At 40.3% G+C, this 27,255-nt stretch overlaps 1 protein-coding gene and 1 long non-coding RNA gene across 18 annotated transcripts; one reads left to right on the forward strand and one right to left on the reverse strand.

Annotated features, from left to right (window-relative positions):
* Window positions 1-360: 360 nt before the first annotated feature.
* Window positions 361-16,460, reverse strand: SLC25A51 (solute carrier family 25 member 51). 17 transcript variants are annotated; one of them, XM_023534199.1, is made up of 8 exons: window positions 16,337-16,382; window positions 15,728-15,754; window positions 12,528-12,649; window positions 9,662-9,738; window positions 8,734-8,789; window positions 5,736-5,793; window positions 5,261-5,342; window positions 361-4,522 (listed from the first exon to the last, which is right to left on the reverse strand). In XM_023534199.1, the coding sequence occupies exon 8, from the start codon at window positions 4,476-4,478 to the stop codon at window positions 3,582-3,584; it is 897 nt and encodes a 298-aa protein (XP_023389967.1). In that variant the 5' UTR covers window positions 4,479-4,522; window positions 5,261-5,342; window positions 5,736-5,793; window positions 8,734-8,789; window positions 9,662-9,738; window positions 12,528-12,649; window positions 15,728-15,754; window positions 16,337-16,382; the 3' UTR covers window positions 361-3,581. The 17 variants fall into 17 exon arrangements, with proteins under 17 accessions (XP_023389967.1, XP_023389965.1, XP_023389966.1 ...); XM_023534197.1 differs by lacking the exon at window positions 16,337-16,382 and adding an exon at window positions 14,954-15,022 and having other exon boundaries at window positions 15,728-16,080; XM_023534198.1 differs by lacking the exon at window positions 15,728-15,754 and having other exon boundaries at window positions 16,337-16,458.
* LOC111743810 lies at window positions 15,940-27,187 on the forward strand. Its single transcript, XR_002781887.1, has 3 exons — window positions 15,940-16,155; window positions 25,085-25,354; window positions 26,276-27,187. It is a non-coding gene; the product is annotated as an uncharacterized LOC111743810 (long non-coding RNA).
* The last annotated feature ends 68 nt before the right edge of the window (window positions 27,188-27,255 follow it).

Consider the following 27,255-nt stretch of genomic DNA (forward strand, 5'->3'; position numbering starts at 1 on the left):
AAATGCTTGGTAAGTTGCATTTACCAAGACAGTTTCATATTCAGTAGGAAAGTTTATTTCACTTGAGAAAAAGCTTTAAAAAACAAAATGCGTTGCAGTTTAGCTATCTGGAAAATTAACTCTTTGGAACGCCTCTTGAAGACGGATAAATGAAGGACTGTTCTACCTTCAAAGTTATCAGGTGAAGCTGCTAAGACTCAAAGTAGTGTGTTAAATGTATTACCAACAAAAATACGAATAGATAAATCTACCACCAGAAAAGGAAAGTGCTAGTAACCCTAACCCAACCACAAGAAAAGACCAAATGGACTTAAAAAAACTTTATTCCAAAAAGAATTACCAAAAAAGCAGCACGTTAACTGACACATTTAACAGATTTTATTTAAATTCAAATAGTCACAAAACTCAAAATATCAAACAAAAACAGCTTTGTGTGATTAACCACTTTTAATAATGGAACTTTAAAAATGGAAATATGTAGAGATTGCCTCACAATTCTGGAGACATTTGGGCAAGCAAATATTTAATATTAAGCAAAAAAACAGTATTAAAAACGAAGATCCTCAAATTTAAGTAGAATGCCTATTCAAGTCTTCGATATGCATTTATGTGCACATAAGAAAACAAAAGAAATAATTATTTTAAAAGAAATCAAGTCTTTCTTCACCTTCAACTCTGATCGCATACCCCTCACACTACAGTACTTCACCTACACTGAAACAGTGCTGGTCAATGACTGGCTTACTATGAAGCCCTCTAGATCCCATTTCATACATCATATTATTCCCTTACATGTCTGCACAGCCTTCTGAGTATTACCACTGTTATCAAGCTAGGGTATTTCAAGTCTCCAACGATGAGTATATATATATATATACACGCAATTCTATTTTACTACAGTTCACAATATACAGCAAGTGATTATATAACCAACGATAAGGTAAAATGAATATTGACTCTTGAGACAAAAACATCAACACTGTCTCTGACACAAATGAGACACACAAATCTGCCACCATGCAGTGTTTACTCTGGTGCAGTCCTGAGGGCTCATACCACTCTATGCTAAATATAGAATCCATAACATCAGATGAAGTACAGGAGGCAAGTTCAGAAGTGCCCTGCGCTTGTGAGGTGTGTGTCACATATGTAACAGAAAGGGACACTTTTAAAGCTTTTCAAAGTTATTTGATGTCTGCCTTTAAAAAATTACTACCATACTCGTTCACACTGAAGGCAAAAACAATAGAATCTCTTATTTATAACACATGTTGACTTAAAGTTCAGACAATGCTGTTGGCTACAAGTTCTGTTGAATTTTTGTCAAATTTAAAGAGTTCATGGGACAACACAAAACTGTAATGAATTTGCAGTTTGGTCTTCAAAAGCTATAAAAAGTGACAAAGAAATCCAAAATTATTATGAGTTAAAACCATTAAAAATATTTATTGTTTTTAAATGCCACATGTGTTGACAGCAGAAACCAAAGCATACTCCTTTGAATTTTCACTTCAATTGTATGTCACAAAAGTGCTTTAGAACTTAGATGATCTCATCCCCTACATGGAGTGTCTAGAAAAAAGGAAGCCCCATGGAACCAAAGGGCCATGGAGTCCACTCCCAGGGCCAAGGCACGACTGACCCCAGGCTCACACATCTGCCACATGCTGAGTACCTACACGTGCCCAGGAGTGTTCAGGGACACACACACACACACACGAATGAGGGGGTCAGGCATCACTGTGCTTTTGTCATTCATTTCTGAAACAGCTGCTTCAAATCTTGACTATTTGATATTCAAAGGATGCTACTCACATTTGGTGACAAACTATTTTCTGAAATCCTTACATCTGCACCTTTTCTGATGTAAACTGCCATTTCTAGCACATTGTCCAACAGAGCTGCTGTAAACCTTGACTGTCTGACACAACATTGTCCAACAGAGCTGCTGTAAAGCTTGACTACTGCCTGACAAATGCTTGGTGATGCTTCCTAACCCCTTGTTTGGTAGAATGTTCATTTTATTTGACCAGCCATACTGCATGTAGAGGTAAACATCTTTTTTGGACTATCTGCCCAGAAACTGAGTAAACTACCAATTGAGACCCTGATTTTATTTTGGTCAGTATGTGCACATATTCATATGCAATTACCCAAAATGAGGAAAAACTGGTACTAAGAAACCTAACTACTTTGCCACATCAGACGCTAGAAAGCTATCTTAATATTTGCAGGTGTAGGTTTTTAAAGGATAAACCACTTTTCTAAGATGTTTCATGTTTTATTATTTAATTGGTATGAGTCATCTGCCTTATTTATCTGGAAAACTATTTTAAAATCTGATTCCTTTGACAAGTTTTTGTTGGGCAAAGGATGAGTAAGATATCCAACTACTACCGACTTCTAGAATTTAAAATTAACCCTTCAAATAGCTTTACTTAGATCTTATCCTTTCAAACTGTTTTAATAGTGGTAAAACTGGGTTCCCAAAATGTAAAAATCCTAACAGAAGTCTCTATTTCCAGGACAACAAAAAAAGACAGCTAACACTGTGTGGTGAAAGCTATCCTGATTTTTTTTTCCCCTCCCCCAAAACATTTAGAAACTAGGGAGAAATAATCTGGGATTCCATTAGACTTCTGAAATAAAATTTTATGGAAGTGTTTCTGTCTTTTTAAAGGAGTTTCAAGAGAATAGGCTACTTTAATAAGACAAACTACTACTTAAAGAAAAAAACCCCCAAAGCCGTTTACTAAGTTGGCAACAATAATTCAAATAAACTGAGCTACAGAGTTTGATCTATATGCAATGAATATGAAACTTCTTAACAGGATGAAATGCCTATAACAAAATTTAAGTCTCCCCTATTTTGGCAACAAGTGAAATTAACATAAGGATACTTTGGGCTGGTTTAAGGTCACATTCAGAACAGAAAATTTTCAAACCTAGAAAGCAAAATGGAAGCTTTCAACGGCTGCTTGAGTCTACCCTGTCTAATCAAAAATAGTTTGGATACTATTCCAACCGATGCTTTTTTCAAAATGAAGACAACCAATTTATCATGAAAAGCCTTCATCTATTAAGCGTGCTCCTTCTGTTGGGCTCCTTTGTCCTACCATGTATATGCTTAAGTTTAGCAAAGACTACCCTTTGCAACTCCTAAGAGCAGAGAAGCAAGAAATGGAGTATTAAAAGTAAAGCCTGAGAATTCAAGGAGCCCTAAGAGCCTTTTCTCTGGCTGGTCATGGCCACTTATGTTTTAATACAGAAGGTTTAAAGACTGGGGAAAAGACTATTTTGGCTATTAGTTTCCTTGTCAAAAGTCATCCACGAGATAGCTTTTAACCAGGCAATTAGCTCAAGCTGTTAGGTAATGATTAACCCCTCCCCCCCAAAAAATACCCCTTAAATTTTCCTATTGAAACTTTTTATTCTGAATTGGTTGGTGCTTAAGAAAAACAGCTTTGCCCATAATTCATCATGCCCTGGACTTAAGACACCAACTTGTACTTGGTCAATTAGGAACTGCATTCTCCTTAGGTCTAGTTGGTTGATAAATGGCACTTAACTGATAATTTCTTTCATGTAATCTTTAACAAGAACTCATAAGTCGCATTGATTATGCCCCAAGAGATGAGGGACCGATGGTAATTTAGATGGGCACCTCTGAAAAGATTTGTCAGTTTCCTGTCCCGTTCTAACCATATTTTTTGGAAAACTTTGGAAAAAGACTGAAATTCCCCACCAATCTGAGACTGCATGCGAGTTTTTACAACATTAACTGGAAAAAACAAGATTCCCAACATGGCACCCAACAGACCTCCGCAGATAAAGTCATTGACCAAATGAGCACTGTGAGTCGTCGCGGTAGGCAGGTGCTCCTTAATGGGGCCGCGAAGGCCAAAAAAAAGGACATTGCTGAATCCGTTACGGAAGAGAACAGGTATCAAGCCTCGATAATACTCTCTAATTCCATGGCATTTCAGTGCCTTGAAAGCCTGATAAGTGTTTGTAAATTTGTCATGATGCTTGTGGTCTTGAAGCAACGTTTGAACTCTTTCCAAAGGAGTGAAAATTGCTTCTGTTGTTCCTGCAAGTAATGCTGCCATGCTACGGGTTGCAAACTCTGGGGTACTGCTGATATGCTTACGGAGAAGGCAAGATAAATCTTCATAAAGACCAAACATAAGTGCCAGTGTAGTTGTCTTCTGCAATAACGGGGGAAGGATTCCGCGATACAAGTTTCGAAATCCATCCCTCCTCAACTGAAGCACTGCGTCCCTGGTTTTGATTCCATACAGTTGCTGCCGGAAGAGGACCTTCTGAATGGGAAATGTGATCGCTACATTGTTGAAAGCTGCACAGCAGCCACACAAGTAATGCTTCATTTCACTAACATTTGCAATATGAGGTGATATATCTTGTTTTGAAGATGTTATGATTGGCGACCTTTTTTCATGAGCTTCTGAATCCATCATGTGACTTAAGATCCTTTCTTCCTCATGAATGACTTTTTTTTAACCTACGAGTGATAAAATGACAGTGGGTAAATCTTTAAACACAGTGTTAAACACATGGATTTTTACCCCCTTATCCTTCCTCCAATTTCTGGATACTATTACATTTTCCCCTTTAGATTAAATCAGTAGTTCTCTAAGTATTTTCAGAGGACACTGGAGGTTCCTGAGACCCCTTCCATGGTCCGGGAGGTCCTCCCTTTTCCAATAACATACTATGTGAAGCTGGATTTTCTGTATAAACTTTCACCAAAACGACTTATCACAGCAGACTGAATGTAGAAGCAGGTATGAGACTGTACCGATATGCCAGACTTTTAAAAAGATTTGCAAAACTGTAAAACACAAAAAACTTTTTTTTGAAAAAGTTATTTTTCATGAAAATGTGTTATGTTAACATGTAATGGGGTTTATCATTAAAGTGAATTAATATTTTTAAATTGTTTTAATTTTTAAGACCACGATTATTAATCCACATAAAGGCTCTTTGGCATCTGCAACAATTTTCAGTGTAAAGGGGTCCTGAGACCAAAAAAATTGAGAACCATTGGACTAGTTCATACACCCGGCCTACAATACAAATGGTATATACCAGCAGCCCCAAACTTTTTTGGCACTGGGGACCGGTGCCCCTTTGAGAATCCAATGCCTGATGATCTGAGGTGGAGCCGAGGCGGTGATGCTAGCGCTAGGGGAGCAGCCGCAAATACAGATGAAGCTTCGCTCGCTTGCCCACCACTCACCTCCTGTTGTGTGGTCCGCGGCCTGGGGGTTGTGGACCCCTGGTATATACCATTATCCCTCTGAAACCAACTCAAAGTCCTCCTATGAGAAATAAAATAGCAAGATATGCCTTCACTCTGTTAGTGCTTATTTACTATCTACTCTGAACTAGGACTTCTGCTAAGTGCTAGGGATTAAAAGATAAGGAACCACAATCTAATAGGAGATTCTGCCAAGGTAAACAATGTTACATTGTGGTACAGAATCCAAAAGAATTGCAAGCAGGGTCTCTAAGAGACTGCTGCACACCCACGTTCACAGCAGCACTATTCACAACACTCAAGAGGTGGAAGCAACCCAAATGTCCACTGATGAATAGATATACAAAAAGGAAGAAAATCCTATCATGTGCTACAACGTGGAAGGAACCTTGAGAACAGTATGCTAAGTGAAATAAGCCAGTCATAAAAAGACAAATACTATGATTCCACTTACATGAGATACCTAAAGTAGTCAGTTCAGAGACAGAAAGCAGAATGGTGGTTACCAGGGACTGGAAGAGAGTGGAACAGGGAGTTATTATTTAACGAGTAGAGTTTCAGTTCTGCAAGGCAAAAGTTATGGAAATCTGTCTTATTACAATGTAAAAACACTTAACATTACTGAATTGTACACTTAAAATTGGTCAAGATAACTTTCATGATATTTTTTACCACAAAGACTACACTAAGGGTTTCAACAGTTAAAAAAAAAAAAAAAAAGGTCAGATAATCCATCTAGGTCTCTGACCTATGACAAAAATAACAAACCAAGTTCCTTATGTTTTTTTCTTTCTCATATCACACACGTGCTGTTGTAAACTGCTAAGCATTCAGGACAAAAGATGTTAAAGAGAAATTTAATTGCTGTGAAGGTAAAGTCAAGTGCAGAGCTAAGGCATGGAATCAGAAAGCATCAGTTCTTGAGGAGCTATTGCATTGCAGGAGCCACAGATACGTAACAAATTATGGAACACATACATATATAACCATAATTTTCCTTGCAGAAATATAGCCTAGGGAAATTATTAACACAAGATGTACACAAAGATTCAACTACAGGACAGCCACAATGCTACATCACATAAATAAAGATGTATCTATCTGATGAGTATCATATAGATATTAAAAATAAGAATATTTAAGGTTTAGTAACTTTGAATTTTTAATGATGTTAACAAAAGTTTAGACAGCAGTGAGTCCTTTTACTGATCAATAAAAAGTTATAGAAAAAAACAATTTTTGAAGGACATGGCAAAATTCTGCTTTTATTAATTACACATAAAAAAGTTAAAATGAGTAGTTTATATTTTGCAATTTCACATTACTAGACTTTCCTTTTCTTCATTTTTCAATTAAATTTGTCTCAATCTATTCAACTGTTTTCAATAAAGAGTGACAACAATGAAGCCTAATTAGAACTACAAAAGTCCTACAGTGTCAGACCAATGAGAGAAAGTTCCAAAGTGACCAAAGGCAAATTGCTGTACTTGAGGCTCGGCTTCCATACTTATAACCAAAGCTAATGCCATCCAAGCACAATTAGAGTGAAAGTCAGCTGAAGAGCACCAATACATTAGACTCTAACACTCTGGTGGGGACATGGTAAATGGAGTCAGAGTCCACTCAACAAATGTCAGCCTTTCCATTTGTTTCCTTCCCTAAGTTCTTAATAAAAATGTTTTTCACATTTATTTCATTCAGACATACAGGATAACACTGTCAAGAAGACTCTCATTTACTTCGGTTGGGAATTTCTTCTTTGCATGCTTTTACACTGACTCTCAATATGCTAAGAGAATTAAATTCAACCAATTTATTCAACTCCTGTAATGTTCCAGGCACTCTCCTAGGTGTCAGAGATTAGTAATAATCAGAAACCTTGACCTCAGGGGAGATAAGACATGCCAACAATTAGACTACAATGTGATAAAAAGCAATCACAGAAATAAGTAAAAGGTATAAAGGCCCCACAGAGGAAGGGGTCATTAACTTGATGTCTGGAGGGAATGACAGGGCAGGCTAGGATCTCTGAATGCTGACTTGGACTCCCTTTTAGCCAAAGGCAGTAGAGGTTAAAATGCAGGTCAAAGGAGCAGCAGTATCACATTCTTGAGGAATTACAGTAGTCTCCCTTTATCCATGGGGGATATGTTCCAAGATCTCCCCAGTGGATGCCTAAAACCGAGGACAGTACCAAACCCTACATATATTTTTTTCTAGGATAAAGTTTAATTTATAAATTAGGCATGGCAAGAAATTAATAAAACAATTATAATAATATACTATAATAAAAGTTATGTGAATGTGCTCGTTCTTTCAACGTCTTATTGTACTGTACTCATCCTTCTTGTGATGATGTGAGATGATACAATGCCTACGTGATGAGCGGAAGCGAGATGAATGATGTAAGCATTGTGATGTAGCGTTAGGGTACATACTATTAAGGCTGCATGAACACAAGCACAATGATACCCGTGACAGTCGATCTGATAACAGAGACGACTACCGAGTGACTAACGGGTGGAGAGCATATACAGCATGGATACAATGCTGGACAAAGAGAGGATTCGTGTCCCGGGAGGGACGGTGTGAGATTTCATTACACTACTCAGAACAGCGTGCAATTTAAATCTTATGAATTGTTTATTTCTGGAATTTTCAATTTAATATTTTTGGACCTTGGTTGACCGTGGTAACTGAAACTGAGGATAAGGGGGTATTCTATACTGAATATGTCCTGCTGGGTGGCAGATGAGGGTGGAGAAGCAGGCTAGGACCTGTGTTAGGAGGCTCTCGGGAAGATCCCAAGACCCTCTGACACTAATATGTACTACTTTTTTTCTTTTTTCGTATGAAGCATATAGAAACAGACTATATTCTTTAAGTCATACAAGATCTGTGTGCCCTTTTCCCAGAAGATATACTAAGAAAATGTAACATGTGCACACTTTGGCCCAAAGTCTTTGTTCGGAGTTCCGGCTCACTTGCTATTATGTTCCCACTAAGAAAGATAAACTTGCCCTCAGCTGGGAGGAATGAAGACTGGACACCACTGCAGACCCAAAGTCTCCCCTATCGAAGGTTATAAAAGGGGCTAGGGAATTTTTCTCCCCACTAAATCACCTGGTTACACCTACAGAACTCAGCACCAGAAGTCCAACCTTTCATGTCCACCCACACACAGGGGAGCCATTACCACCTCCGGACAACAAAAGCACTTTGTTCATTGAAGACACCTCAACTTGGCAGAGGACTAGAAGCAGTGGGACTTATATCTAAATCCTGCTTAGCACTATCATGGATGGGGAATAAAGGGACAGTAAAAACTGTTCACTGGTGTTCTGAAAATTTGTTTCACTGCCAATTTAAATAATCAAAGTAAGGCTTGGTTCAGAAAGAAATTATTTCTAATTTTGGCAGATATTAAAGCAGTTAGATAATAATGAAGTCACCTGTATGCTCGACCAAGAGAGGCCAGATTCCTTAGAGTTGGCGGCTTGTAAATGCACTAAAACAACAAAACAATAAATGAATCGTTTAAGTAAAAATTCATTAAAAAATGTATATTATTTTTTACAGCACAGAGAATATAGTCAATATTATAATTATGTATGGTGTCAGGTAGGCACTAGATTTATCACAGGGATCACTTCATAAGTTATATAAATGTCTAACCACTATGCTGTACACTTGAAACTAATATAATATTGAATGTCAACTGTAATTGAAAAATAAAATTTTTAAATGTATATTACATTTTAGAAAAAAATTACACATTAAAGCGACACATTAAAATACAGATTTAAAAAAGATGTCTTTTTTTTTTTTTTTTAAAGAAAAACAAAGTTGCAAATCAATATACAGACATCCTCTCCTCTAGGCTCACTGCCTTGACTCAGGTATCTCTTGCCTGACTAGTATAAAAGCCTCTTTACTAGTCAGAATGACTCTAGTTGCATTCACTTCACCATCACCCTACCCCACCAACCTATCCATTATTGAAAAAAAATACACCAAAAGAACACACTACTAAGTAAAAAGAGCAAGGTGTGTTAACAATGCATTTTGGAATCTTCTAATAACAGCACAGAGGCACTCCAGTGTTTTGAATGGTGGCATAATATTCTATTAAATGAATATATTATATAAATTTATTCTATGGCCTACTTATGGTCACTGTTTTCTTGTTTTGTTTTTTCTTTTTATTTCTTTTAAAAAATGCTGCAATGGGAGGCCTTATACCTATACCTTGCTTGGGTGAACTCTTACAAGTTTATCTGTTGGGTAAATCTTTACGATGGCCTTGTTGGCTCAAAGAGTAATAAATACATTTTAATTTGATAGCTATCCCAAACTACTCCCATAAGAGTTACAACTTACATTTCCATTAAGTGTACGCCAGTAACAGTTTCCTTGCCATTTCCAGCAGCAGGTATTAAACTAGAATTTCTGCCAATCTGATGGGTGAAAAAATTCTTGTCATTTAAAATTTCTGAATAAAATTTAACATTTTTCTTTTCTGACCATTTGAATTTCTTTTACTGTAAATTTTCATATTACTCATTTTTCTGTATGCACTTTTTATTTTTATAAAATTTCTTTGCATATGAAGAAAATCAATCCTATAAATCAATCTTATATTAATCAAATTGTGACAAATATTTTCCCTATTTTGTAGCATTTTTGTGAGACGGAAATTCTTAATTTGGATATTAAATCTATCAATCTTGGCTTCTAGATTTTGTGTCCTCCTTAGAAGGCCTTAAATATTCTAAAATTATAAACAAGTAATTCATGCTTCCCTTTACAACTTCAATGGTTTATTATCCAGTTTGTAATCTCTCTAGAATTCGAATATAAGGAGTGAGGCAAAGAGATTGCCTACAAAACTGATGAACTATCTTTTCATTACTGGTTAGCATAACCTAAACACCCATAGACATTTTGCATTTATTTCTACACTCCATTCTGTTCCACCAACAGCCTAGGTATTTCATCCCTACTGTAGCATCAGAATAGGTTTCATTATCTAGTAGAGCTTCCCCTTGTACTCTCGTTATCAGAATTACTAAGTTTTCCAGACTCTCACACTTTTCCAGGTAAACTTTAGTGTATCTGTATATATTTCTCCCCAAAATCTTGTTGGTATTTTAGAGTGGAAGTGACTTTATAGGTAAATTTAAAGAACTGTCATTTTTTCAAAACCGAACATTACAAGTCTCCGTATTGTACCTTTTCATAAACCTTAATAGCATTAAAAAATTCTTTTCATATAGATATTTTTTATGTCTAGGTATTTTACCTTTCAGTCATTATTATGAATGGGTTGCTTCCTTCCAGTTAATTTTGTAACTGCTTTTTTATCTGCATATAAAAAAGCTACCAATTCTTGTATTAAAATTAGATCAGCCAAGTTACTGAATCCTCTATTTCTCAGTTTTTTGGTGGATTTGCTTCAGTTTCTACTATAAAGAATATCACAAATAATTTTGCCTTCTTCTTTATAATATGTATCTTTGTTTTACCTTATTGGGTCAGCAAATACTTCATGAACAAAATTAAATTATGGTAAGAGTGAACATCCTGATGTTTTTGTCATCTGTGGGAACTTTGTCAGGGATTACTGTTAAGTATGATGCTGACTTGTGGTTTGAGAAACAGGAAGTTCCTGTCATCCGAATGTTCAAAATCCAAGTCTTTGCAGTTTCAAGTTTACACAGGGAAGCAAGTGATAACACAAAAATGTTCACAGATCAACTGGGCCATATAAAATTTGTTCCCACTCAAGTAACTTCCCTGCTTACTCTCTGTCCCTGCTCATCTTTAGGACTGTGCTGCAAACGTCTTTCCAGTACTATAACATAATTCCATCTGACAAATTAAACTAAAACCCCCAAAACTTCATTCTACATTCATTCTAAGAATTAGTATATCTGCAATTATACTTTAAGCCCATGCCCACCGTTATTTACTAGGAAATTATGTTTCCCACTAAAAATGAATTTCATCTTTTTAGTACTAATGATCAACTGATTTACACAGTATTTTGTTATACAAGTTTATATGTAGCATATACTACTCTCATTTATGCAGACTTTTTATATGTGGTTTCCATTCATGCAGTCTCATTTTACACGGTTCTTTTTCATTTCCATTACTGATTACTCTTTATAAAAAACAAATGTTTAACTCAACAACGTACAAAGAACCAATACTAGTACTTCCAAATATTTCGAGCGATGAAGACAGTGACTTTGTACCGATTAAAGTCACTTGATTGCTTTAGAATACAGCACAGACACTGACAACAAATAAAATTTTGGTTTTTCTGAATTTTCATCAGCATATTTTTGTGAAAATATGTGAAGTAAATATTTTTATAACATATCGGTCTATTTCGTTAGTATTTTTTCCTACTGGTGGACTCTCTTTACGCATGGAACAGATAATCCACGTAAATCGAAGGACAAGTGGATACATCATTCTTGTTTTATGCAAGTTAAACTATCTCCACCCCTTCCTACAAACACTAAATCAGGAATCTATCTTGATCTTTATTGAATGCTTTTAGGAAGCAACGAGATGATCACATGGATGCTGGAGGCAGAGCCAGTCTAACATTTAAGAGTCATAGCTAATTGCCTGGGTTCAAATCCTGGCTCCACCATGTATCTACTCTGTGATTTTCAAGTTATTCAATGTCTATGGCTTAGTTTTCTTGTTTATAAAATCAGGATGTTACCTAACTCATAGTCTGGCTCAACTGACTTAATATATATAAAGCACCTAGGAGAGTAGTCTAGAACACAACAGGTTCTCAAGAAAGATGAACTATTATTATTGTTCTTTTCTGATGTATTTATTTGGTGTATAGATTAGCATGTTTTTGGTAATTATTCTTATTATACAGGTACGAATCCTACTTGGCCATGGTGAGATATTCTTTTAATGTACTGCTAAATACCATTTGCTAATATTTTAAAATTTCACATCACTATTGATAACATATAGTTTTCAATTTAGTACTATCATCATGTCAGGTTCAGGTGTCAATGTTCCACTGGCTTTGTATAAAGAATCTTGTCATTTTTTCTTAATATTGTGATAAGGCTGCATAGTGACAGATGATTACTAGACTTAGTAAGGTGATCACATTGTAAGGTATATAAACATTGAATATTATTCACCTGAAATTAAGAGAGTATTAATAGTATTATATACTTAAATAAAAACAAAACAAATTCACCTGTAACACCATCTAGGCCTGGTGTTTTGGGGGATGGTAACTTGATAACTTTCTCAACTTCTTCCATTGTTAATGGTCTGTTATGTTCTCATTTCTGGAGTCAATTTTTATAACTGGATTACCTTTAAAAAAAATGTTTTATATAGTCTTATAAAGAATTTGCTATTTTTAAAAAATACTTCTAATCTTGTGCACTTGTATTCTTTTTTTCTTGAGCAGGGTAACCAGTTTATCTAATTTACATCTTCTCATCCTAGCAAAGAACCAGTTCTTAAATTTACCAATTTTACTATTTTCCAGCTTTTAAATTTGTTTATTATCTTATTTCTCCTGGTTTGTCTAGGTTTATTTTATTCTAATTTCTTGAGTTAGATGCTTTATTTATTGTTTCATAATTTGAGTGTTTAAGGCTACATATTTTCCTTTCAGAACTTTTATTACTACTTTTTAAGATATTCTGTGGAGAATTTTGGTCTAAGTGATGTTTGCCATACCATCTATTTCTTTGCCACAGCGGCTTTGATTTGAGATTATGTATATGCATCCTTTTCCAGAGTCCAAGCCTGTTTTGGCTTTGTGAATCATATCATATCCTTTATTTATGCTCAAAAGAAGAGCATCTTTCTCATTGCCAGTAAGAAAGATCCTACAGGGATGGAACCTGATTATTTGTCAACTGTTCTTTAGTCTTAAAGGATTCAGTGACGAATACTCCCTTATCAATGGGAGAACAGAGCAGCGGCAAGAAGCCACGTTCACCAAATCCACTGTTAAGTTTTTTGTAAACAGTGGCTCACTGGTCACTTATGCATATGAGAAGAAAGTACCCAGGCTCCATGACATTCTCGCCACAGAAAGAAAAATAAAATATCCAATTCTAAAAGCAGCTTTCTAATGGATCATGCTAAATTACAGGCTGAGGGGAAAGAAACAGAACTTAAAATGGATAAAGTAAATAATGTTAAAATTGTTCCTGTTTTGTCTTGAAATTCTATTCGGATAAATAGGATTTTCTAATAAAGACATGAGAAGTTGTAACTTTGCTTGGTCTATTGATCGCGTTGTTTTGATTTGCTTTTGTGGAAAAGCATTTTTGCTAAAAGCTGTACAGACTTCCTCCTTCATATCCAGCAGAACTTAAGTATTTTACATAGCATTGGGCCATGGAGCAATGGAAGACTCAGTTTTTAAAACTTAACTGTTGTTGACTTTGTGCTAATTCTTGTTTCATCAGCTGTTTCTCTTAATTCAGGATACTTATGTGTATGACAGCTTTCCTTCACACACCATTTTTATGGATGTGCATATATATGACTTAGGAAAATTGAAAAAAAATCAAAACCCACAGTTTTTTAATTTGTTTAAAACAGACCTTCCACCTGTTATATTTTGTGCTCTTAAGCAGTCAATGGCATTTTTAGTTTAAAAAAATGTTCAATAGATGCTTGAGTAGAGGCTTGCCAGATTACAGAGTTTGATAATTATTAATCACTTAGTCTTCTACATCCTTACTTCTTATTCTTTCAGCTGACAGATGAATTTAAAAACTCTTATTAGTACTACACTATTTCTATGTATTTGCTTTTTCTTCAGTTTCAGAACTGATCAATGTTATAACAAAAAATTCAGATTACTGTATGATTACACAATAACACATTGTGACAATTTATGAATATGAAAAAATTTCATCTGTACATACCGAACACAAAACAATATATTTTAAATTCTAAAGTTGCTACCCACAAGCTATTTAACAATATATGTTCCTTGATAATACAGACCCAGTTATTTGTGCACTTGAACATTCTGTCCATGTTCACTTTTAATTCTTACTGGAATGGTAGTAGTATTAATTTCCAAAATTTTGCAAATTAAAGTTATTTCATCTAGTCTATAATGACTTAGTAATAATAGGGACTGTTATTAAACAGAATATGGTGACTAACAAAAGTTAGCCCGTCATTTATCGACCTATTGAACTATTTCGAGAAATTTTAAAAACATTATTGTACACTTAAGAGTCTCAGATTTAAAAAAAAAACAGGCCTGGACATAGGAAAAAGGAATGTGATGAAACCCTCCCAGACTTCGGATTGAAAGCTTTCCCTCTAGTTTCATCTTACATACCAGCATGGTGTGAAGAGGTTCTTAACAGAAAGGAGGATAGTACGCACAGTATTCTGGTAAAATGGAGTTTAGAATTTTGCATGCTTATCTATACTGTGAACATGGCTAAATTTCTTTGCTGAATTAATCATTATTTGAATTCTTTGATATGGATAATTGTTCTTTGAAATTTATTGCAAAATTTATTTATCATAATTTTACACTACCTAAAACACTCAATATTAGGAAGCAAAGTTAATGAAGTTGCAAGTGTCAAACTTTTGTGGCATAAGAAAACAGTGTAAAGTCTAAATACTCACTGTAATTTAGTGCCCACATGAACAAACAAGACCCAGATGGGATCCCAGCACAAACGTCTCTGTGCAAAACTGAGGAGAAAGCGACTGTAATTCTCAAAGTATGTGAGAAGTCAGCAGGTCTGACTCAGCATTCAGAACATCAGCCTCGGTTCTAATCGTTTCGACTCTATCTTACTACTATAAACACAAAGCAACATCCATAACTTATTTTTTAATTTATTTTTAATCTGTAATTTAAAACTCCACTTCTCAGAGTTTAATCTACCAAAGGAGAGACTAGTCAGGTAAGTACACCCCTCTTAGAGGTAACGGCTTGTGATTTTTCCCTGCGATGCAGTAACGGTAACTTCGAGACGTCTAATCTGTGCTCTGGAACCATTAGGGGACCTGACCAGTCCTAGCACCTTTTAATTTTATGGAATCCTTTCAAAGCAAGGGGAGAGGAAGCTGAAACTGGCAAGGTCACTACACGTTTACTTTAAGGGCTTCGCAGCTTATAGATAAACAGAAGGTAGGAATTAAGACCAGCTGTGTACAGCTGTTACGGAGCAAAATAAAAATGATGCCAAGAGGGTAACTATAGCTGAGCTATCGACATGCTCCATCTAGCTAAGCTTAAAAGCAAATAATCGGTACAGAAATTTACAATTAATAACACAGCCTCCCCCGCCCCCAACACTCTCCCCAAATGCCTTGTACAACTGAGTTTCGCATAATGCGAAACAACATGGTGTCGCAGAATTAAGCATTGCCTGCCTGTGCGGCTGAACTTACGGCTCTCCAGGCGTCCATTTCATCAATCTGTGATAAGAAGGGCAGGGGAGGCGAAGAGTTGAACAGGATCGCCCATTCCATCTCCGACGTTCAACAATCAGGGGTCCTGGGAATCCCAGGCCCCAGCGGGGCAGGGGCCCTTCCGCCGTCCCAGCGCCGCTCTCCCCCCGGGCAGGCAAAACCCGGCCCCTCCTCTGAGGTTCGAAAGCGCTCGGAGGCACCTCCCCGCCCTGGCGCGCCCGAATAATAGCACAGCTTCCTTCGCGGGAAAAGCTCGCTCCCGTAGCCAGGCACCGCCCCCGGCCCAGCGAAGACTCGCGGTAGGCAGGGGGTGCCGCGAGCCTCAGAAGCGGAGAACCGACCCCGCACACGCAGGCGCTGCCTACCTCGGCCCCGGCGGCTGCAGGCCCCACCCGGACGGCGGATGCGTGAGTGGTGGGGCGCGCCGGGTAGGGCGCAGTGAGAGCGTGCGGTGAGGGGTGGGCCCCCAGTGACCGCGCCAGAGGGCTGGAACAGGCGGCCTCCGGAGACCCTTCTTCGTGCTTCCACACCCTCCACAGAGGCCCAGGAAAACCCCATGCTTCCCTCTAGCCAGTCTCCTGCACTCACCCATCACCACGGGCGCCCGGCTCCACACCCGGTAGCCGCCAGCCGGCAGGTCGGCGAGCGAGCGAGTCCGCGCAGGCGCAGACCTTGACTGACCCCAGTGCTCGGGGCGTAACGTGACGCGCTCTACGTCGTCCGAACCCGATCACGTGAGGGAGACGCCGGCGCAACGCCTCTTAAAACAGTGGAGAGTCAGGTGACGCCGACCAACTCTTCTTGGTGTCAGTTTGCCGTCGCAGGGCAGGGAGAGGGTCATCCGTCACACTTGTCGTAAGGCATCGGGGCGCTGCTAGCTAGAACACCGTATCCTTGGCACGGTACGGTGGCCTTGCGGTGCCACAGACAGCCAACGCTTTCTCTAATGTGCAGCCTGCGGGAGTACTAGAGGGAATTTATAGTTGAGTAGCAGGCAGATGCGCTGAAAATTTGGAAGTGCTCCGTTGTACCCCTTTCCAGCCTCAGCTACCAGCACCACAGTTTACAGAGGAACACCTGTATGTGCTTTAGGACATATGTATCACTTTTAAATCTGTTTCAACCTCAGAACTCATAGGTCTCGGACTCCACTACACCGGTATTTTGGAGACCTAGGGCAGGTTGTAGTCCTCACACGTTCTGGGAGTGACCTTGGAGAAGTCACTTGGTCACTGAGCCCCAAATCCCTGCCTTAAAGGTAACACCTGCCTTGCATGCATCTCTCAGCACTTGTAAGAATTAATGAGAATGATGGTCTGACCCTAATTTGTAAACTGGAAGGTACGCAACAGATGTGAGGGTTGAAGGAAACAAAGGTCAGCCTGGAAAAGAGAGGTTCTTCAGGAAGCTCATCAAATACGTGAAGTGTATGCACTTTACTGGTGTTAGGCCAATAGGCAACTCTACTGGAGCGAAGCATTAGTCAGGGGATGCACTATAGGGGGGTGTCTTTCTCTGAGAGCATCTTATAGATACTGATTTCAAATTTTGTTTGAGCTGGCCTGTTTAACTGCTGCTTGGGATATGGGAGACCATTCTAATTTCAGCAAACACTACTGAAGTACCTACTGTGTGCCACTGTCCATGTTTAAGTGGAATGGATATAAAAACAAAAGATTGGAATTTCAGAAGCATGAGGGGCCTTTCCCTTGAGAGAATGAGGAACAGCTTCATAGGGTAGGAGGTGTTTGAACTGGGTTTTGCAGGGTGAATGAATGGAATTGGGATCATGGAGAAAGTCATAGTGCCAGAGATAGATTGTAAAGGTCAGGTGGTAGAGTCTGATAGTGCAAGTCTTGACTGCCAGATGCAGGCACTTGGCGTGTAATTCATGCGCAGAGATAGATTCTGAACTCCAAAGGATAATAAGGCTATGTAGTGGTTTGGAATGATTAATAGGCAACAGTTATAGAAGGGCATTTATTTCAAAATTATGTTTGCCCTGTCTTGTGTGAATGCCTATTCATGTGTATTATTTGAAAAATAAATCAGGCAGGCATCCAGTGTGTTCATAAGCGTAAATAATTCATTTCAAATTAGAATAAGGAGGTTATTCTCCTGTGATAATATCTGAAAAGGAGGAAAAGGTTGAAATTAAACACACAATTAGGGCACAACAGACTCAGAAGAGTGAGGAAATTTCAGGTCAGCAGGAACACTCCTGTCTGGAGCTAAGCCAGTCTGTTTCTTTTGTGCTGCAGGTCACAACGCAGGCCTCTGTCCCTGCAGCTTTAATTCCTTGTCAGAAACCCCCAAGCCCTTAATTGGTTCTTCTTGGGCATATAGAATGTTGGAAATCAAAACCCTCTCTTTTCTGATTCAGGATTCATCATAAAATTAGACTTTCATTCCTCTATCCACATCTACCCATTCTTTCATTCATTCTTTCAGTTGCGTAAACTGTCCTCCATACCTCTAGGTTCTGTATCAGCTGTTACATTACATCCTGTAACCCAGCTTTATCATCTCACTCCTCTGCCTAAAAACCTCCAGTGATTCCCTGTTTCTCCAGTAAATTCAAACTCCTAAACTTGGCATGAAGGCTCTGTGTCCTGGCCCCTCTACCTATCAGTCCATCTCAACCCCAACCATGTTATGTGCTTTAGCCACTTGCAATCTTTCAAATGTTTTTCAAATCCTTGTTATCTTTAAGCCTTTTTCCCCATTCCGCCGTGGACTCTTCACCAATCGAACTGTTACCAATCCAGGCAAAACTGGTTCTTGCCTTTACCTTTCTGTAGCACAAAGTTTGGGGGCAGTTCTAACATTTCACCTTACGTTATAGTCATTCATGAAAGTGTCGCCCTTCCCACTGCCAGTTCACCAGGGCAGAGCTTTCTAACTTGTTTCTGGCCCTCCAGCTCAGTGCTTGGCAGAAAGCGTGCTTGCCCAAATTACTGGTGGAGAGGGTCTGGGTTCTTGGGAAAAGGGTCAGGGGAATGTTGCTGATGGCTTATGTTTAAGCATCCTCCACTCCCCCCACCCAAATGCTTTCTAGAGGGTTGTGTAGTGTCCTCAGGCTCCATGGGTCTGTATGTCCACCAAAACAGCTTTACGAAAGCTGTCAGTGGAGTCTTGCTACTGCGAGTGGCTCTGCCCAGATAAGGTCACCTGTGGTCATTCCCTAGCAAAGGGTCAATAACCTACCTTTCTCTTCAACTCACATTTCCCAGGCCCCTGCAATCCTCTGGGCCTATCTCTGCCACTCCCTTACACATCCTCAGTCTCCAGCCATGACGCCAGCACTGCTGATTCCCTTCCTTGAACTTACTGCATTCTTTTACATGCCCACAAACAGTACATTTTGTCCCCTGTGCCTGGAAGGCCCTGCCTGCTTCATGACAACATCTGTTCACCCTTCATCGCTCAGCATACAGAGGCTTCTTGCTGCTTTCCCTGACCCTGACCTTACTACCTGAGCTACAGAGCTCCCCCATTGTGCTGTCAGAACCCTCCCACCGCCCCCCAGTGTCTGTGAACTCCAGGATGTGCTTTCTTTCTCTTTTGCTGATTTTCAAACCCATGATCTGCTTATATAACACACATAACTGGGTCAAAGTTTTATTCAAACCTGTGAGATGGTCTATTATATTTCATTTATTAATTTATTTTCATGTTGGTGGGGTCTCACTAAATTAGTCTCAATTCTGTTTTACATCATAATTATATGGGAACCTTTAAAAACCAAAAAAAAAAAAAAACACAAAAAACAACAAACCAAAACAAAAAAAACTCTGAGAGATTCTGACTTAATTAGTATGCAGTGGGACCTGGACCTTAGTTATGTTTTAAAAGCTCCTCAGCTGTGCTAAGTTTGCCAACAGCACTAAATCCTTGCTACCCCAATCTGCCTAAAGATAAGAATCACCTGAACTTGTCTAAACAACCTGTGATCCTGGACCTGCAGCATTGATATCCCTTGGGAACTTACTAGATATGATTCCTCCTGGCCCACCCCAGACCTGATGAACTAGGATTTGTATTTAATGAGATTGCCAGGTGATTTGTATGCACTTTACAGATTGAAAAACTAGATTCTAGGTCCTGGAAGTTTGGTTAAAAAAAGAAAAAAAGATCTCCAATCCCAAATCAGACTTACTATGAAATCAGGATTTCCAGGGGAGAGGCCAGCTGGCCTGTCTCTATTTAACACAAGCCCCAGGCAATTCTTCTTAGGCGATTTTGGGAACTGACAGCTCTAAATTGATATCCTGACCCATAATAGTGAACTAAAGTTTGAAACACAGTTGAGGAAGGGCTCAGGAATGCGTGAGTGAGTAAGCCTGCTGCCCAGAGGGAAAATGGGTTTAGTCCTGAGGGGAAACCATCTACACTTGACACAGGCACATACCAAGTGCTATGAGTGTCCAGAGGAGAGCAAAAAATGCACTAGCTGCAATCTGGGAAGGCAAGCTGGAAGAGGTGACCCACAAAGCATGACTAGGATTTAAACAAGGTGAGCTCCAGTAAAAGCTTGGGATGGGAAGGAGTGTGTAAGGAAGAAGATATTAGGCTTCTCATTCTCCCTGACCTTGTTCCTGTCCCTTAACTTTGCCTTTGTCCCAGGCACACCTAGGACAGAGTGTGTGCCTCTAGTAGTTCTCAGAGCTCTGAACAGTTGCTGACCTCTGGATGGGATCATAGGACACCTTACTTGATATCTAAGTGACACATGTGAAATACAAACACATTTTTATCTAGCAAGGGCCAAGTCAATAACATTAAACATTGCACAGTACTCTGGGGTTTCCAAGCAATTATACGGTTGTTATTCCGTCTGATTTTCACATAATTTGTGTACTCAGAGCATTCCCGTGACCTGCTCGAGTTTAGTACCTACTGAGAGGTTAGGCGGAGACCTCACCACCCCCACCATTTTTTGAGAACAGAAGCACAGTTGAGTAGTTGGTGCCTTGAACTTCAGAAAAGGATCAGGTGAGTGGGGAGCAGGCAGACTAGGCCTTTACCTAGGACTCTAATCAAATGACACCCCTGAGGAACGTGTTACAAATACAGTTTCCTGATGCCCACCCAAGACCTACTGAATCAAAATCTGCAAGAGGAAGGGCTTAGGAATTCGTCTTTTACAAGAGGCACATGAGAACCTTATGATGCCACAGGGTGGGAAACACTGAAGTAGACACAGCCTGTTGGAAGGTCAGCATAACTGGGTTTGAACCCTAGAACTACTATTTCCTGATTGTGTGCCTGGGGCAAAGCCCTCCTCCTCTTTGAGCCTCAGTATTTCTATCTTCAGAATGAGAGTCCTTCCTCGTGCCCATCTACTAAGTACCTGCGGGAGGCTCCCTAACATGGCAGATGCTGCATGACTGAGGCTCATTCTCCTGGCTGGTACGGAGGGGACAATGAAGCTCAGGGACTGAGTCATCTGAAGCTCTAAATGTCAGCCTTCTCTCTTGCTCCTGGGGAAGTAAGGACCGTGAAGTTCTATCTATATCCTGCTCGCTGTGGGCTGCACCCTCCTCTGGGGTGTGAGATACAGATCATAAGCTCTGGGTCCCCACCGCTAAGTCTAACTTCTGCTTTTCCTAGCAGTCACTTCACCTTCTGAGCCTTGGTTTCTCATCTGCACAACAGGACTCTCATCAAAGGAGACCAATGCATGAGCAAGATGAAGTGCACATAATAAGCCCACTGTAAATGAGAACTTTATCATTGTTGCATCATTTAACAAATCCTTATTGAGCACCTACTCTGTGCCAGGAGCTCTGCTGGATCCCTGCTTGTGTGAAATCTATATTCTAGTGGTTGGAGATAGGCAATAAATAATTAACATAATGCACGTTTAATATTTAAACAAAGACACTGCATAGATATTTAAACACTAAGGACAATAAATAGGGTTAATATTGAAATAAACAACAAATGTAACTAAATAGTAAACAAAACAGACACTTATTTAAATAACCATAGTATGTCAGTATTAATTTAAATAACAAAGATGGGATGTCAGAAGATGCTAAGTAGGGGAAAGGAGAGAATGGCTCTGGACTTTGGTCCAGAGAGGAAACGGAGTTTAAGCTCTGGTCCTTACTTTGCAGATGTTCAGTAAGGCTAAGGCATTTTTAACTTATAAAGTAGACTCCACTTTCACCTCCCACAGGAAGCCTTCCTAGAACCCCAGACCCTCTTTCCTTTGAAATTCTGTGGCTGTAATGGCCCTGTCCTTCCTGTGAAAACCGACTTTGTTCTCATCCTAGCTGACATTATCTGAAGGTTGATGAAGCTACGGCATGCTAAGGGTATTCATCCAACTCTGCAGGTAATCTTTGCAATAACCCCCTGAGGTCACGTCTGTCATTTTACAGTGGAGGAAACAAGTATTTTGCACCTTTTCCAGGTCACACAGCTGGAAAGGATGGAGCTGGGATGTGAACCTGGGCCTCCCTGTGCTCCCTGAGATAATGGTGGAGGTTCCTCTTCTCATCTGCCTCCCTCACTCCAGGAGGGCAGGGCTCCTGTCCCTCACTGGGTCCCCTATCCCTGGCCCCAGTCCAGGATCTCACCCTCACACAGAGGGTAAGGGGCTTGCTCAAGGTTATGAGGGCTAAAAAAAATTAATACTTTTCCTTCCACCTTCTAAGTGCTGGCTGGGCAAATAAATGAACAGACAGATTAACAGGAGGAAATCGAAAATTTAATACGTGCACATGGGGAATTCACATAAGCATGAAAATTCCAAAGACAAGCAACATCGGGTATATAAGATATTTTGGACAAAGGGGAAAGAGAAGGGGCAGGCATTAGAAGTGAAAATGGGCGATTTATAGGTACTTGGGGAAGGGTGGAATATATGTGGCGGGCGAATTCTTGCCAAGCAACTCAGAAACAATGGGACATGGGCTATCTAGCTAACAGATACCTGCCTGATGTCCTCTTATTTACCATACTTAATGCAAGTGGGGCTAAGGCAGCATTCTAAGGTTTCCTTCCTGAAGCAGGTTTCTCTGAATCTCTTGGGCAGGAAAGGGTGGGGGTGAGGGCAAAAGTTCTTTCTGAGGCTTGTTTCTTAATAAACAGGTTGAAAATCAATATCCCAAAAAGCAGCTTCAAGGTAGCAAAATTTTGGTTCCCTTCAGGGTCATGCCAGGAGCTGGTAGCCAGGCTGACGAGCTGTTTCAGTCAGCTGGGGACCACCCCAGTTTAGCACTGAGAGCCCTGAATCCTGGAAAGTCTCTTAGTCCTGAACAAACCAAGATGATTGGTTACCCCACAAGCAGAGCCCGGCAGCCTCCTGTCCTGCACCCACAACCCCTATGCCTGAACTCAGACTGCCTTTGATGAAAGGAAACTGCTTAGCTCATGCCTCATGTTTTAGGAAAAGTCAAAGTTGCTGAACATCCTGAAATGTAACCAAACTGCTTTCCTTTGGGGGCACTCTCAGACATGGCAGTGGAAGATAAATTTGCCTCTCCGGAAGACGAGACCCTCAAAGAGGGATGTACCAAGCCTCTGACCCAGTAATGCCACTTCTATGAATTTCTCCTTAGGAAACAACCAGAAATACAGATAGTGATTTCTGAACAAGGATATGCTCTGCAGAGCCGATTATACAAAAACTTGAATAAGTTAACTAAAGTAGAATATCATGCTGCTAAGAAAAAAAAAGTCATATAGAACATTTAATACCAAAGGAAAGCAGATGGCACTATGTTAAGTGGAAAATGGAGGATATACAATTGTATAAACACAGAAATGAGCTCAGTTTTGCTTACAATAATGTATACAAACTAAGAGTCCTTCCATGAATAAATGGATCAAGAAAAATTTTATATACAATGAAACATTATTCAGCCATAAAAATAAGGAAATTTTGCCATTCGTGACAACACAGATGGAACTCGAGGGCATTAGGCTCAGTAAAATGTCAGGCAGAGAAAGGCAAATACTGCAAAATATCACTTATATGTAGAATTTTAAAAAGCCAAAATCAGAAGCAGAGAGTAGATTGGTAGTTGCCATGAGCTGGAGGGTAGGGGAAATGAGGAAATGTTGGTCAAAAGGTACAGACTTTGAGTTATAAGATGCATAAGTTCTGGGGATCTAATATTCAGCATGGTGACTGTAATTAACAATTGTGGGGGACAAAAAAAAATCTACTTTTTCTCCCATCTTCTAAGTTTTAGCTAGGCTAATAATCAAATTAACAAAGACAAATTAAATATATGCACATGGGGAATTCACAAACATGAAAATTCCAAAGACAGGGAGGCAACAGTGGGTATAGAAGACATTTTTGCACAAAGGGGAAAGGAGGGAGGGGTATTTGAAGTGAGAATGAGTGATTTACAGGGAGTTGAGGAAGAGTGGAACATACGAAGCAGGAAAATTCTTGCTAGACAACTCAGAAACAATGGGACACAGGGACATCTAGCTAAGAGGCTTGGAGTCTTCCAGACTAACTGTAGGGTGAGAATTCTTAAGGTGATTAAGTCTAGGCCCCCTTCCTAAAGCAGATATTTCTGTCTGAATCTCTTGGGCAGGAAAGGGAGGTGGGGGAGGCTCAAAGATGCTTTCTGAGTCTTATTTCTTAATAAACGTCTTAAAATCCCCCAAATCAGCTTCAGGGTAGCAAAATTTTGGTTCCCTTCACAATACCATATTATATACTCGAAAGTTGCTTAGAGAATAGATCTTTTAAAACTGTAATTGTGTGAGATGAATATGTTAACTTTGTTGTGGTAATCATTTTGCCCTATATACATGTATCAAATCACATTGTACACCTTAAACTTACAATAGTATATGTCAATTATATTCCAATAAAGCTGAAAAAATCGTGTACGCGTAGAAAAAAGACTGATACTTCAGAATGTTAACAGTGCTTTTCTTTAAGTTGAGGGTAATTTTTTCTTAACATTTTCCTGAAATACAGATTGAGTTCGGTAGGTAAATATTAATTTTATCATTAGAAAATCAGTAATTAAAAAACATGGCATAAAAAATTGTTCTGCACTGAGCTGTTCTAATTTGGCCTGGTCTTCTTTCTCAGTTGGCATAAATTAGGGGGCATTAGGGTAGAAAGCAGTTGAGAGAGCACTGGACTGGGAGCCAGAGGGAGCCTCCCAGCTCTTTCTTATATCGGTTCCACTTCCTGAGGTGCCCCTGCTTTGCATGTGATGCCTGACTCAAATGTCATTTCTTCTGTCCCTTTCTCTGATATCTATACCTCTGCTCAGCACCCATCATCCACCACTCTGCATAGCCTGCCCTTTATCTGTTTACATGCCTGCCTTTTCCCTCTCCTGGCCTCAGGCGACTTGGAGCTGCCTTCCCCTCCTCCTGGGACTGAATGCAATGCTGAAGAGAACCACATGAGGGCGCCAGAACCACATGGTGATGTCCTGCTGCCTGGTGGGACCACAGGTTCCTACAGATTGTCCCCCCAAAACAGAGATGACATCCGTTGCTGCTGCCCTGGGATGCTCCTACTCAGGAGGGAGCCAATGAGAAAGAATTGGCTCCAAAACTCTGTCAGAGAACAGCCACCCCAACGCTGGTCTTTCTAGAGCTGTGTTGGCCAAGGTGACCCTCTGAGCTAGTCACCCTCAAACACCTAGGCATGTGGAGAGGAACTTGCCGTGTGGCCTTGCACCAGCCCCTGTCCCTCTCTGAGCCTCAGTTTCTGGTGTTGCAGGGTCTCTGTGCAGAGATGCAGTGAAGCAGGCATCTGGCCGCCCTCCACTTCCCGTTGACTCTAGTTGAGGAAGATGTTTCCTGTGCTCAGCTTCCTGCTCCATGTCACTCGTTTGTCCCAAGCCCCACTTCATGGTCAGTGTTTATTAAATTGAACTGAAACAGAAGTAAAGAACTCCCCAGAACATAAAATAGGAGTTTAGAGGTGAGCACCATAGACACTTTCTCCTTTCCCTTCAGGAAAGTTTTGGTCACAGAGCATTGGCACTGCCCTCAGTCCCTGGTCCTGGTTGGGCCCAGGAACATGCCAGGAATTTGACCTCCCCTGAACACAGGCATCTCAAGGCAAGCCGCGCGTGCACGTGTGTGTGTGTGTGTGTGTGTGTGTGTGTGTGTGTGTGTGTGTGGCACGGGGGACATGCTGAGGAGCTTAGGAGTTGGAGGTGTCCCCCCAAAACATGTCCACTTCTCCTTAAGGATTCGCCCTCCAGAGAATGGGCCAGCATCTCCCACAGCCTTCAGGAAGACCATGAATTGCCTCCTGGCTTGAGGCCCAACTTTTCCTGACAGCTGCAAACAGATTAAATCCCCCCTCATTCTGGGCTCCCACAGCAACCTGCCCCACCCCCCATGTCACCAGTAGTTGCCCATTTGTTTTTCACCCACGCTGGAAACTTCCCAAGAGTAGGTGCTGGGTCCCATTCTCCTCTGTATCCACCAGACCAGTGGACACTCAACAAATATTTGCTTTACAGATCAGTTCGTTTTCATTTAATGAGCTCATTAGGGTTCTGTCTTTCTCTTAATTAGGAAGCAGGAAGGTTCCTTTTTTCCTGTAACAATCCACCTTTGGGGGATGATGGCAGAACCTCAGCATCTGCAAGCAGAAGGCAATCAAACGAGATTCCTGGTTGCAGTTTACAGAAATAAAACCTGCGTGTTCAACAAGGTGCATTTAAACAAAACACTTGTATATTAAAAGCTTTACATTAAATATACATCAATATTCAATTTACCACACAGAATTAGAACTTTACAGGACACTTTTTGAGCCATAGGTGGCTGGCACAAAGCTCCTGGCAGTGACATAACATCTCTGAGAGGGGATAGAGGCCAAGGGCTGCCACTGTGCCAGAGAGTGCCTGAGTGGGGTCTTTGTGGGGTTCTGGAAGATGCTCCTACACTTAAGACTCTGGGCCACGCTAGCTCCCTCTGGACAACTTGCCCCATTCAGTCTTTGCTGGTAAGCATTTCTGGAAAGGTGAAGAGACAGACGAGGCAGTTTACTGGATAGGATACAGCCTAATTCTAAATGCCAGCTTGCCCCGCCTCCCTGGTTTCTGCATGCACTGCCTCTATGGAAGCAAATGGTAAGCCTGGCCTTCTATTTCTGCTAGGCCTTTGGTCAAGTGACAGCAACCACTTCTGAGGGAGTGCCTTGAAGAGCCAGCCAGAGCTTGGTGTTCAAAATCTTAAAATGAGATTCTCTGGGTCCTGGGACTGTAGTAGAAGCAGAGTCCACCAAGGGCTCCACCTATTGATGGGAGGCCATTGACTCGCTCTGGCCACCAAGGGGTACCAGCCCAGAGATGCCCTGGGAGGAGTCGCACCGCTCAGCTCTGACTGGCCTAGCCTTCCCGAAGAAGAGCCTTTTCACCACTTTCCCATGAAGGCCTTCCCTGTGAGCCTCTCTCCAGAAGGTGTTAGCATTCGTGATTATTCTGACGGGGACCCTCACACTGACAGGCAGGTGGGTGCTCTCCAAAAGGGCCCTGACTCTTCAGCACTCA

Source organism: Pteropus vampyrus, unplaced genomic scaffold (assembly GCF_000151845.1).
Source record: "Pteropus vampyrus isolate Shadow unplaced genomic scaffold, Pvam_2.0 Scaffold123, whole genome shotgun sequence".
NCBI lineage: Eukaryota > Metazoa > Chordata > Mammalia > Chiroptera > Pteropodidae > Pteropus > Pteropus vampyrus.